The sequence below is a fragment of the Antedon mediterranea genome, chromosome 3 (genome assembly GCF_964355755.1).
Source record: "Antedon mediterranea chromosome 3, ecAntMedi1.1, whole genome shotgun sequence".
Classification (NCBI taxonomy): Eukaryota; Metazoa; Echinodermata; class Crinoidea; order Comatulida; family Antedonidae; genus Antedon; species Antedon mediterranea.
The window spans coordinates 11,331,241-11,345,285 of NC_092672.1; the positions used below are offsets into that span (position 1 = coordinate 11,331,241).

Consider the following 14,045-nt stretch of genomic DNA (forward strand, 5'->3'; position numbering starts at 1 on the left):
TCCTTTTTTATAGCACCAATGAAAAGGGTGAAACAAAAAATGAATTAAAAAGAATGTAACTCATAATTAAAATTTAAACACAATGTTGAGCTAAAATTCATTCATACAGCACAAAATTTAGCAATAAAATCCCAACAAAATATAAGCATCTTTTTAGCACCATTGTTGTAAAGGTTTTTATTTTGGTTAAACAATATTTAATATTACAATCTGGTAGGGTATACTCATTATCGCCACTAAAGGCTAAAACATCAACAAAACTCTAAACTTTTAAATCCAAAGTTAAACATTTTAAATAAACATTTCTTCATTTGGACAGTATAATACATAGTTTCCATATTATTAATAGCACACTTTAAATACAATTTAAGAAAAGATAAACTTGAGTGAATAAGATAGAATGCAACAAGTTACACATTTCAAATCAAGTGTTATTCACTGTACAATGTATTCATTTGGACAATGCATTTTTAGCTATTATTAGCACACTTTAAACACAATAAGAACTGGAAAAATAAACTTTAATGCCAGCAACTTTTAAACCCATATTAGAAATTTCAAATCAAGTGTTATTTACTGTAAAATGTCTTCATTTGGACAATGCCTATTTTTACTTAGATACATTATTGGTACACTTTAAACACAATCTGGCAGATAGAATGGAAAAAAACACAGAAGTGAATAATTTTGTGTTAAGATCATCTGTTTTTAAAACTAATATATAATTCAACAATTAGACAAGAAGAAATACATTAAAATGTTTCTTGTCTCAAAAGATTGGTGGTAGATTTTGGTCAACGTTAGTCACCAAAATCGTGTCACATCAACTCAACTTAAGTACATTACAAACAAGATTTACTTGCATATTTATATTAACATTATCTTAAGTCATGTTTTATGAAAATATTATATAGAAGAGAATGAAAATATCATCATAAGGTTAATTTTGACACCAGGGCATCTGGCAAGTACCATGATTTAATCTATTTTATTAATACAAACTATACTACTGATGTCTTTTTTGCATATAATTATAACTAATAACTATAATATTTATTTAAAAACTTATATTAATTTATATAAAAGTGTATAAAAATGCAACCATAAAAAATATTTATTAATAATAGCACCAAAACCTATAAATATAATTTAAAATTTGCACATTATACTATAGCAAATGTTTTTAAATATCAAGTCTGCATTATCAATTTTAAGTATATTAGGTTAAAAAATTACTTTTTATATAAAGTAAAATGTACAGTTAAAAGTACATTCCTCACTAACATAAGATCATCACAAATGAAATGCTGCCTACGTGCTAAAAAATAATAAAAGGGTACCATGATTTTTTTTTATGCGAGTGACAATGGATTAGCACAAATAAATTTATCTAGATAGATAGGCTTAAGATTTCATGTTAATCAAAAATATCTTAATAAACTTAACTTTTAAATTATGATCCATAAATACTAAATGCTTTAATTATTATTATTCTTTTTAATCCTTACTATCACTACTTTTTTTTAGTGATCAATTGAGTAAAACATTTCTATTTCTAACTGCTTTCATACATTTAATTTTCATATCAAATCTACCCATACATTTTCTGTACATTAACATTTGTGCGACTGAACCAAAATAGAAGTTTAAAAGTAAGACATACAGGAAAAATCAAAATATTAATTGTGAAACTTGTACAGTACTTAGTTTGGTATTATTGTATATAAAAATAGGACATTTTACATTTTAATTTATATTGAAACATTATATACTGAATCAACTATTACAGTATACTGAAACATCTTCTATTCAATAAGGTTGTATCTTCTTACTAGTTTGAACTGTCCAGTAGGGTCAACAACAAAGTATTTTTCCCAGGCTTGAGTGTGTTGTGAAGTGCGTCCCCATGGTTTGAAGTTGCCGCTCCAGTGAATCAACTTGGCTGCTTGAATAAATGATTGTGAATAACGGGTACCTGATGTTAGTCCTGCAAAATATGTACAAAATATTAAAGATGTATTGTCCCCAAATATTATATGAGTTATTTTTTTAATTCTAACTAAATTATTGTTTTGCAATCTAAGCTATATATCGTGGGCCTAGAGTCAGAACTGTGTCCAAAACTGACGTTTTGAGAAAAAGAGGTTTCAAAGTTTAATTATGTCTTACAAATCAAAAAATCTAGGCTAAACAATAATACTCAAGAATTATGTTACTAATACAGTACTCAGTCAAAGTTGATGTTTGGGCCTCATACTCGTTCTTCCCTTGGGTGGGCCAAAAATGGCAAAAAATCATCAAAAATGGACATAACCAGTTCTGGTCGAAAAAAAAAAAACCACAATGGACATAATCAAAGTCAGACATAGTACTTTTTTGGTTCATTTAAGTCACAAAAATTCAGAAGTGAGAAACAACTTGAAAATGATAATACGGAAGAGACAGCATGGACACCACCGCTGCATACAGGAATCCAATGTAAAAGATATGTCTATGTCCTAAACAAATTAAAAAAAATCATGCCAGAACTGACCATGTCCCAACATAGACAGTTCTGGCATAAATCAAAATCATATATATGGACATAGACTTAATTTACTTTGTCTAACGCCCCCTATTTTGAAGGGAGTGGACCTAGTCACTTCTGGCAGAGAAAGTATATCATATCATATAACATAACTAATAGAGGGTCTAACTCATTTTTGCTGAAATTGAACATAGACAGTTTTGGCACTAAGCCCACGATATATTGTCTTTAAAAAAAAAAATATAAAAAAAACAATAGTAACAATAATTACCTAAATGTCTTATATGCCACATTGGGTCAATTTTTGAATATTTTTTGTACACAACAATCATCAAGGGTGGCGCTGTAGCTCCTCCTGCTCGTTGGTTTCCATAAACATTCTCACTATAAAAAAAACACATTACAAATTCAAATTTAAAACAATACAAACTTGTTTAAAGGTTTTTATGGCGAAAATAGTACACCATATTTCCAAAACGAAATAAAGTAATAGTTGAGAGTGTCTTAACATCACAATATAATAGAAATACCCATATCAATAGGAAAAAATATTTTGTAAATTTGTTTAATTCAACCTTATTTCGACCAAAATCCAAATGTATACAAACAAAAAACAACAAAGTATCATTTGGTTGAGGGACAACATAAAGACTCAAATAAGTCTGTCACTGACGCCACTCCTCATGACACATAATAATTACATAACAACATTTAAAAATACAGATTCTTAAAAAAATGGTTTTCCTTTTAGTATTCCAATCAAGTGATTGAGGTCAAAGGTTACTTACTGTGCATTTAGTTTGATCCAGTAGTCAATTCTTGCAGTAATTCCTTGCTTTTTCCATTCATCAATGTCAACAACAAACACACCAGCATTGAATGAACACTCCAGTGGGTTCATTGTCATTGCCTTTACTTGTGGATGGTTAAAGTTAATATAGCTCCCATAATTTGTCTGTAAGAGAAGATAAACAATTGTTTAAAGACGTCATATACTTCTTTCAAAGACCTTTCAACAAATGTCCTTCAACAAATTAATTTGGTTCTGAAATGTACCATAACACTATCTCAGAATTGTCAAATAAAAATAAATTACATACTCTTGCTCAATTCAAGTAATTTCTTATTGTTTTGAATGTATATAAATTCCATGATATCCTGAATTCGACCTCAAATATATTTGTATTTCAACAACCAAAGTTCATATTACTGTATCCAGTTAAGTTCTTATGTGTAGTGGCTTCCAAGTTCAATTTTGTTGTTTTCTAAACTTTTTTCAACTTTAATTAAAATTTTTTTCCTTATACCACTGAAATTATTACATAGCATGAGATTGCAAGGCATTACCATTTTGTAAATTACAGTTAGCTCTCCCAATACTGGACACATTTGAGCTGGCCAAATATGTCTGGTTTTTTAAATGAGTTTTTAAAGATAAAAAGGAAATTTGTGACTGGAATAATAGACAATGGCCAACATTTGTGATATTTCACTAATTCAATTAAAATAAATGTTTACAGGTATTTCTCTTTCTCAATCATACAAGTAACTTATTAAGAGAACGAAATTATTATTTTAAATTGTATCAGTTGTGTCTCTTTTTGTTTTTTTGTATAGTTTTTGAATGATTTACTGTAAATGATAACTTGTGTAAATAGTTTTATAGTAAGTAACAGCCTTGTGAAAAACAACAATCTAGTGCTTCAAGTGTTACATCCGTTTTGAAATAAAGTTGAATTATTATTATATTATTAATATATAAATTCCAGAAAGCAAAAGTTTGTGACAATATATAATTAATAATACGGTAGGTAATAATCTATCTTAACTTTTTTCTTCTTTTTAACTTACTTTGAAAAAGCCATATCGACTGGATGTGGCTGTGCAGTCATCTGACAGAGCCAATGCGTTTCCTGCTTCTATCTTTGTGTTGTTTAGCTCTCCAATATTCCCCTGTACTACTGTATCACTGTCAACAAATACTAAGCGACCTTTCACCTCAGGGATGATTTTTGGGAAATAAAACCTGGCATAGTTTAGCTACAGAAAACAAGAAATAGATGCATAACACGTCAACATTTAATAAGTTGTCTTCGATACTATGTCTCCAATTGGATTTGAATAAATTAAAAATATTTACTTTTTTGTGTGCCTCCTTAGAGGTTTGGATATATTTAAAGTTTTAATTATAAAGAAATTTTATTATGAATTATATACAATATGATAATATTGTATCAAGTTTAATGTTTTTCTACAAATAGTTATAAATCTCTACTAAATGGTTTTAGTACAGCAGCATATATGCTATACATTGTAACAGATGTTACTACGATAATTATTAATTGTAGACAATATACTGGTACCTGTAGAGAAATTCAAATGGTCTAGTAAAACATGAATTTTGATCTATGATATACTTATTTGCAGCATGGACAATTTTATAATTTCTAATTTTCAGTAGCATGCAGAGAATCCAATTTAAATTGAAGTTAATTTACATTTTTTTATTTTAGTATTTTTATGTTTGTTAGAAGTTTATATTTAATTTTATGTACAGTATTTATGACAAATTTTGCTCCTTAAGTTTTACTGCATTATTGATGTGTACTGTTGGTGATACAAAAGTGAAAATCAATATAATTAAATAGGCGCCATTTTGAAATCCAACATGGCGACCAAAATAGGGTCAGTTAAAATTGGCCCTCAATTGCAATGAATTCTACTACAGTAGTCCCAGGTCCCATATCTAACAAGAACTGAATTTGAGTGCTAAAATCTCACAGAATTACAATAGACTCCCATTGTTTAGTGTTTTTAGTTAAGCTTACACTTCATTACCATAAACTGTTGAAACTTACAGGTGATGTTTCTCGTAGGTCAGACCTAACATCCTTGGGGTGCATCTTTTCTCTCATAGCAGTGTCGTTAAAAGCAATAATTGTATAATCAATATCTTTTAGTATTGAATCTGTTATCCATTTGCTGAAATTTAAGAATATAGATAACTTTATTAATTTTCACAAAGTCCGTTTTTTTCTTTAAAACTGCTGTAAATATGTGCTTTTAAGTAAACTTTTAGACATAACTTCTCATCTGTTTTTGTAACACAACTACGTAAATTTGTGTCATTTGAGGACATGATATTAAATTTTAAACTTCACTACAAGATGCTGGACATTCTATAGAGCAATAAACACGTTTTCCTGCATACAGAAAAAAACAAATAAGGTATAGTGAAATATAAAAATCTGTTATATTTTCATCTTTTCGCCTTTTAATATTTACTATAACCTTTCATCCTTCGCCTCATGAAATTATTTGAACCATTTCACTCATAAACATTTATTATTTGTATAATAAATTGAATACTCACTTTACATGGTTGATAGAAGATTTATCAAGAACTATGTAGTACTTCACTGGAACTTTTGTATTCATTCGTATACTATTGATAGTGGTAATCAAGCCGCCGATCGTATGATGATCTGAGCACAGGAGTACATTAACAGGAATGACTGACTTATCTTCCAGTTTTACAGGATGGGTTATTCGAAATCCATCGGGAATTTTCTTCAACTCTAATGATAAATGAAATTGTAACACATTTTTGATGATTTTACTGACACTAAAACATCAATCAAAATTATAATTCAATATTTAACTGAAAGTTTATGATGTTTACCTTATAATTAAAATTGTCTGAATAAATTTTAGAGTGAAATGAATGAAACCCTAGAGATATTATAGTGAACTAGAGGGACTATTGTTATTCAGTACTTTAATAACAATTATTCCAATTTCCCCTTGATATTAATCACACAACACAATTAGCAACTGATATTAGTTGCTAATTAGTTGCTAATTAGCAACTGATATTAGTTGCTTGATTTCATAATTATCAACAATTTGAAAGGATCACAATGGCCTCTATTACACTTTGATTTAATAGAAGATAATTTTATTGGTGAAGATTTTGTTCACTATAATATATCAAATGAAAAATAATTAATGACCACTAAAATAATTGTTAGAAATAAATTATTTTTAGGGCTTTTAATGTGTACCAATTGTTAATGCCTTGTCTAGTAATATTAAGCATTTGCCGTACACAATGGCATAGATACTAATTTCCTTAAAAAGGAAGTAGGTGAGGTTGAGCAATTTTATTTGATCAATATGAATGTACATAAAACTTTAAATATACCCATGTTCATCTGTTGATTGCAATTACAGCAAGTTCTATTCTTGAACATATAATATTAATTTATATTGTTATAAAGATCAATCAATTATAGCCAAGACCCTCACCTAACTTCCACCTAATAGCATTACTGTCTGTATATGTTTGTCTTCCGACTTTAATGTTTTAAAGCAGTTACAGTAATTTGAATAAGTACTGTAGTTGTTCTGTGTGTCATGTGCTTGTACCATTAATATGTGTGGTTAAAGCTCAACTACTGTATATTGAGAATGTTATGTTTTTTCTCACCTTCACTGTTTATGTCCAAATCAGTGTGGATTGGTTCCGATGTATAGTACACCATGATGTAACCCATTCCAATGAATGTGACCAAAGCAATTACTAAGTAAATAATAAAAAACTATAATAATAATAATAATATTTATTCGGTCATCAATGTAAAAATAACCAGGAATGAGAATAGGCTAAAGCCCAAACAGATTCTGCACTCACTCACTTAACAAAAAAGTATGAAAAAACCAATTGCGTCAAAGGTTATATTATACGTGATTCAAACGATTTTTGCAATTTGAAAACATATTAACATTGAACAAAATAGTAGGGAGAATCCCGTAGTACTAGTAGGCACAAAAGAGGAAGCCCTCCCATAGTCACTTTAGTTGCACTACTAACTCGGCAATGCTAGCTCACCCTTAAAAATTAAAAGGGGAAACTCTGTCATAGTCATTCTAGTCGGACTACCTCACTCAGCACTTGGCAATGCCAGTTCACTATTTGTTAAACAGGATCATGCCTATTCTTTTGTGTTTGTTTTAGGCTAGCTGAGCCTAATTTTACAGTGCAATTTCTTGTCTAATTAAAACATAACAAGTTTTATTCTTTAACATTTATAACATGTTATTCTTTTTGGTATATATGTGGGGATTAATCTAATCATGTGATAATTAAATACTGCCCTCTATAGGTGTTACTGCCCCCTATAATTGTAACAGTCTTTTTCAAATGATTTGCTTTCTTTTGTATTCATGAACCGGTCAAGGAAGCAGATAGTTTTGTCTCTTATTTAATTAAAGATCTGATTAAAAGGACCATACTGATCTCTATTGTTATGCTAAAAACAAATTAAAACCAAATACACCACCGGACCGTGGTAAAAGTGAGAAAAGGCGTGTTTTTCTTTTTGTGTTGTCGTCCACATCCTTACAATTTGGTGTCAGAAGTGGGATCGTGGATCGTATTTGGCTTTAACATTAGAGATCAGTGATGGCAAGCAAGGCATCGTTGCGAGATGTGCAGAGGACGGTTGATGAGCTAAGAGCCGAACTAGAAGCAACTAGGCGTGCTGCCCATGGGAATGGAAACACAGTATATGTTCTCCCAGAGAAGAAGATGAGACACTTTGTGGGAGCCGAAGGGGAATGTGTGGAGTCCTTTGTTGAAGACATCAAGGCAGCTATAAAAGTCAGAAAGTTTGAGGACAAACTCAGCTTAAACAGGGGAGTGTGGGGATTAATCTAATCATGTGATAATTAAATACTGCCCTCTATAGGTGTTACTGCCCCCTATAATTGTAACAGTCTTTTTCAAATGATTTGCTTTCTTTTGTATTCATGAACCGGTCAAGGAAGCAGATAGTTTTGTCTCTTATTTAATTAAAGATCTGATTAAAAGGATTATACTGATCTCTATTGTTATGCTAAAAACAAATTAAAAACCAAATACACCACCGGACCGTGGTAAAAGTGAGAAAAGGCGTGTTTTTCCTTTTGTGTTGTCGTCCACATCCTTACATATAGACCTATTTATCGCTATTTATTATCATAATACTGCAAAAACTCATTATTGCGCTGTTTTAAATTTTCTGAGTACATTAAATATTCGCTGTGGCTAAAGATACGGTACCGTGTACTAAAAGGTACGATAAAATTGCATTACGTCATAATCAGCCAATGGGGTGCTGGTACGTGTGTGACGTCATCGTATAAGGACTTGGGATGTTTTTTCATATCGCGTCTGTACAGTAGAGAATGCCTATCGGCGGCGCCAGGCTGCATGAATGTGTGTGCGCTGATTAAGGCTTAATTTTGATTCGGCCTATTTAGGCCTATATTTTTTATTAAATTTTACAGATGGTGACCATAAACAACAAGCAAATGCGGACAATAAAGGGTCCCTCAAATACTACTATGATTTAGACAGTAGCCCTAAATGCTGTTGATCACCGTTTTCGCGATATGAAAAAAAATCCAATTGTCAATGACGTCACACACGTACCAGCAATGCAATTTTACCGTACCTTTAACAAATGGAAGTTAGGATACGGTACCGTATCTTTAGCCACGGCGTTAAATATTTTGGTTCAGATTGTGCAAGAAAATCTTTGGGCACTTATTTTATTTCATATACAAATCTAGGCTAGCCTCTCTCTAGGCCTAGTAGTACTACTAGTAGAGTAGTACAGCAGTGAGAGTACTAGTTAGTAGTAGGCTAGGCTAGTAGCAGTAGCTCTAGGCTCAGAATAATAATATTAATATTATTAATAAGGTCTATCTGAGCATAGGCTAGGTAACTCAGGCCTACGCCGCCAAGTCTACCTACTACACCACACACTCACTCATCTCAACAGACTCAATCAAAACAAAGATCAATATTATAATAATTAATTTGAGTTCTGTATCTGATCTGTATAACTGAATGTACAGACAGTGTTCTAAAATTAAGCACTTAATTTATAAACAAATATAAATTCTTACGAGTCATTGGGTAGAATCGAGCCATAATGATGATTCAAAGTTACAAAAGTAGACCCAAACGTTTCCACGGTGTAAGTATTCTACTAGTTCTGCATGCATTCTTCAACTGTTTACGTTGTAACTTTTCAGCTCATGGGCGCTGACATATTGAATGGAATGTTTCATTAACTATTTTAGGGTTATAACAAATCAGTGTATTTACGATTTATTAAAAAAAATATATAGATATTATTAAAATAGTAGTATTAATAATCCTTAATAGTATTAAAAGTAATTAATGATATTTTTTCTAGTTTTTATAAGTTTTTTAACTATTTTTTAAAATAATAAAATAAATAAGTATTAAATCATTGACCTAAAATAGTAATGGACTATTCAGCCACGTATAAAATGTCTGTTCGTTGTACTTATATCTCCACTGTGGAAAACACAAATGTTGATGGCGGAAACTCACAGTTTCACATTAACTAATTGTGCATTGTGCCGGTAGTAAAATTTAAGCAAGGTCAGGATCAAATTAGTAAATTATATGAAGACTAGACCCTTTTACTGTTACCTACAACAATATGTTATGTTATGTTGTTAACGTTTTCCGTCTTCCGACATTACGCTTTCCACAATTTGTTTCCATTTTTTTCTGTTTATGGCAGGATGGTTTTATTGTGTTAGTGTCTACTTGTCCTTGTAAGTCTTTCTTTATTTGATTCATCCAGTTATTTCTTGGTCTTCCTACGGGTCGTTTTACTTTCCTATTAGTTTCCTTCATTGTTTGTTTGATTGGGGTATCATCCGGTAATCTAATTATGTGTCCACACCATTATAGTCTCCTTCGTTTAATTTACTCCATTCTTCTTGTTTTGTTATCTCGTATATTTTCGTGTTACACACTCTATCTGTTAATTTAATATCTATCATCTTTCGCAACATTTTCCTGTGATATATATCTATACTCTCTTGTAATTTTTTGTTTAGTACCCAGAGTTCACTGTTATATAAGAAAATACTTGCTATGTATGCGTCAAACAAACGGGATTTCACGTCTATAGACATCGTTTTGTGTTCTAGCGACGACTTCAGCTTGTTATATGCCATAGCTGCTAGTGATTTTCTTCTTTTAATGTCTTTTTCTGTGTCCAAGTTACTACCGAGGTATCACACTTTGTGTGCACCCACAAAAGCTCACCAAGCATATAACTATTCCCGGGCACAATACATATTAGAAACAATAAAGTATTATCTCAATAATTATTATCAGAACATAATACAAGACCATTTATCAAATGTATTTTCTCATGGAACTTGTTTTTGACCCGTTAGTGGTGTAAAGCGATAGGCCTATATAGTGTCACATTGATTCTTGAAGATAAATGAACAACAAGCGGTATTACAATGTCTTATGTCTACTTTCATTTGTAAACTAGACGTAGTAGGTATAAAAATATATCAAATTACACACATGATTTCTCTTACTTTATAGCTCTGTATAAAACTTAATGCCGGTTTTGATAGAAAATAATAATATCATAATTCTAGCACAGTGCCCTCTAGAGGGAGAAGTAATCACGTAACGTCACAAAATACTCAATTATAATACAGTATTAGAATATACCAATAACAGAATATATGTTATTTGAAAAGGGGTTTAATTGAGATGTGGGTGATGTATGGGAGCCATGATCACCTGAAATAAAATTACGCCATGCAATTACAGTAATTTAAAACATTATTATATAACTGTAAAGCTTTAAAAAGTGTTGTAGTCGGTGTTTGCGTTAGATAGAAAGGACCCGAGTTCCGTGTTCCATATAGCTCCTCAGCAACCGCAAAACAAATGCGATTTTCTTTCATCTTGAAAAATTTACTATTTAAACTACATATAGGACTGTCTGAAAAAGTATGTGAAATACATTTTTTTTAATGAATACATTTTTAAAAGTATATAGGCCTATTCATATTTGATCGCATATTTTTCGTTAAGGATGTTGTTCAACTTGCTATGCCTTATCTAAATGGTTTACACATAATTTACTTTTCATTAAGCCATTTTCTGAACATTATAATTAAAATGTTTAATCATTATTTATACAAAAATTAATCCTTACCTTACGCAAATTCAGTATAATCATGGAGTAAGCTTTACTCCATGGTATAATCCTCAAATGCATTAAAAAAATAAAGTAGACCTAACTAATTAAGGTGGTCAGATACTTTGTCTATTTTTGTGGTTAAAAAAGTTTATTTATGCAAATTACAAGATCACGACTTCACTTGTTTTCCTATTATTAATTTTCACTTGTTTTCCTATTTATTATTAATTTTCACTCAGTACGCCTGGCATAAACAACATGTATAGCGCCACCTATTGACAACACAAAATAAAACTCAGTGAAAGCAACCAACCGAGATGGAAGTCGTCTGCTACTCCCAGCCAATCAATCTATTTCAGTTCGGACAGAGAAAATACATTGAAGTGCCGTACTAACTTACGTCCCAGTTGGGATTCCGTGCGTAGTTGCGATGGCGGCCTTCTCAAGATTGGGATTTGCTATACTTTTTTGGATAATATTTGTGTTTTCATGCCCTAGGACATTTTGTAAAGAAGGTATGTATTTTAGCGCTACAGTTTGGTGAACTTTTTTGTTTGGTTAGTAGTGGATACTCAGTCGTGGTTAGGGCATATAAGGTCCCACTCATGGGGTAAAACTTGCGTAAAACTTTTCATCATTCAGGTTGTACACACAGGTTTAGGACCAGTCTGCTCTTGTACTTACATTCTCCACCAAATGTTAAATAATATTATATATTAGTATATTAGTTCTCTTATTTTAGTTCAAGTGATGTTCCCTAATACTAATTAGGAATACTAATAAAAAAAAAGTCATTAAAAAAAACATCTTCAACTTCACTGCAAAAAAACCCACAAAAAGTATGTGGGTGTGGACGGTGCCTAGCTAGGCTCTGTTCTAAAACATGACCTATAAGAAATAGAATGGAATAAAAGAATCAGAATTTTATGATTCTGATTAATTTGTTTTGTCAAAAACGGAATTAAAATGTATCCTTGTTAGCTCCTCTGTCATCAGTAAAGCCAACACTTGGTATTAAAAATCCTAGCAAAATATAGGCCAACTTAATTAACTGAATTTACATAGATATATTTGTTATTGAATACTTATATCACAATCATGACATTTTTAGAATGAAAAGATATGTTTCCTTAAGATGCACTTGAATCTTCAACCCAATTTAATGCAAAAAATTTTGCATATAGGCTAAAATAAGTAACAAAATATGATATGGTTCCCACAATAAAATCTGTTTTACCTATTATTGTGTTTTTTAAATGAAGTGTCTTTGTTTCTTTTAAATATATATTTCTTTATGTAAATTTGTAATCCATTGTACACAATACAGAAATTTAGAAATTGCTACCAAGTATATTTTAAAAGCATCATTATTCTAATGGTTTTTAGTGTTAATTTATCTCTAATATAGTTCTGTTTATGATCCAAATACCATCTTTCAAGTGGAGCTAATGATAAAACAGCTATGTTTATCGACAAACTTCCAGTCTCCCAATTTAATTGGACTAAGAACCCTTTTTTAAAGACTTCCTATACATTATAAGAGCACTAAATTGCAATATATTTATATAAACCACTATTCTTATCTTTCAATTCAGTTGTTATCATTTTACATGTGTAGGTGTTTACTGTTCGCTTACTGCAGTAAATTACAATATCCCAACTAAATTTTTAGGAAAACAGATAAATGCTATAAAGGTCTATAGAGTTGTGATAAGTTGAAGAATATGATTTATTATGCCTATTGTAGTTTGAAGTATTTATAAATGTTTGTGATAACATAGGTGTTATCAAGGCCAGATGGAATGTTTAACTGGAGTGATAAATTAATTACACCAAGGAAGAATGAAGTGATAAATTAATTACACCAAGGAAACATACCAAGCACATTGCAACAATTTATATACAATTCTTATTATTATTCTATTATATATTATTATTTTTATTATAATTAACAAAATCATAATAAGTAGGTTAGCGTCAGGGAGGTAAAGTTATTGATTAGATTTTGTTCCTAGGACCAGGGAGTTGTAAAGGACTCTGTTGTAATTGTATGCTCAGTAGCTGGCCTACACTCAGAATTCGTTTCAAATTTGTAAAGTGTTTTTAACACTTTGACTGCCAGAGGTTTTTCCAGTTAGAAACTGCCACCGCCAGCGTTTATAGCGCAATTCGATGTTTTTATTAAAGCTGATTGAAACTATGTATGTGATCTGATTTACATGTAATTTAGACTAAAATAATCATAAAGATTTTAGCTTTACAATGGTACCAAGAAAGATTTTCAAATCGCAATATGTAAATCGTAATAGTAAAATGAAAATAACCCACTTTTTTAGTTTTTCGTAGTTTCGCGCAAGAAAGTCGAGATATTCGCGATTTTGTGCAAGACATCGCAATATGAAAATATCGCCCGGTGAGATCATCAACAAACAACGAAAAAGTTACTTACACGGCACCGGTAGGCCTATAAAAACAAG

At 30.8% G+C, this 14,045-nt stretch overlaps 2 protein-coding genes across 3 annotated transcripts in view; one reads left to right on the forward strand and one right to left on the reverse strand.

Moving 5' to 3' along the window:
* Positions 1–1,018: 1,018 nt before the first annotated feature.
* LOC140044879 (glycosyltransferase 8 domain-containing protein 1-like) lies at positions 1,019–9,615 on the reverse strand. Its single transcript, XM_072089576.1, has 8 exons — positions 9,482–9,615; positions 7,017–7,109; positions 5,901–6,105; positions 5,386–5,509; positions 4,379–4,567; positions 3,316–3,482; positions 2,799–2,911; positions 1,019–1,987 (listed from the first exon to the last, which is right to left on the reverse strand). Exons 1-8 carry the CDS (start codon positions 9,504–9,506, stop codon positions 1,806–1,808), a joined length of 1,098 nt encoding a protein of 365 aa, XP_071945677.1. The 5' UTR covers positions 9,507–9,615; the 3' UTR covers positions 1,019–1,805.
* Positions 9,616–11,686: 2,071 nt separating this feature from the next.
* Positions 11,687–14,045, forward strand: part of LOC140044872 (ephrin type-B receptor 1-B-like) — a 171,845-nt gene continuing 169,486 nt past the window's right edge. For both annotated transcript variants that reach the window (XM_072089563.1, XM_072089564.1), the window contains exon 1: positions 11,687–12,083. In XM_072089563.1, the coding sequence (XP_071945664.1) occupies positions 11,999–12,083 (85 nt within the window). In that variant the 5' untranslated portion in view covers positions 11,687–11,998. The remainder of the gene's footprint in view (positions 12,084–14,045) is intronic.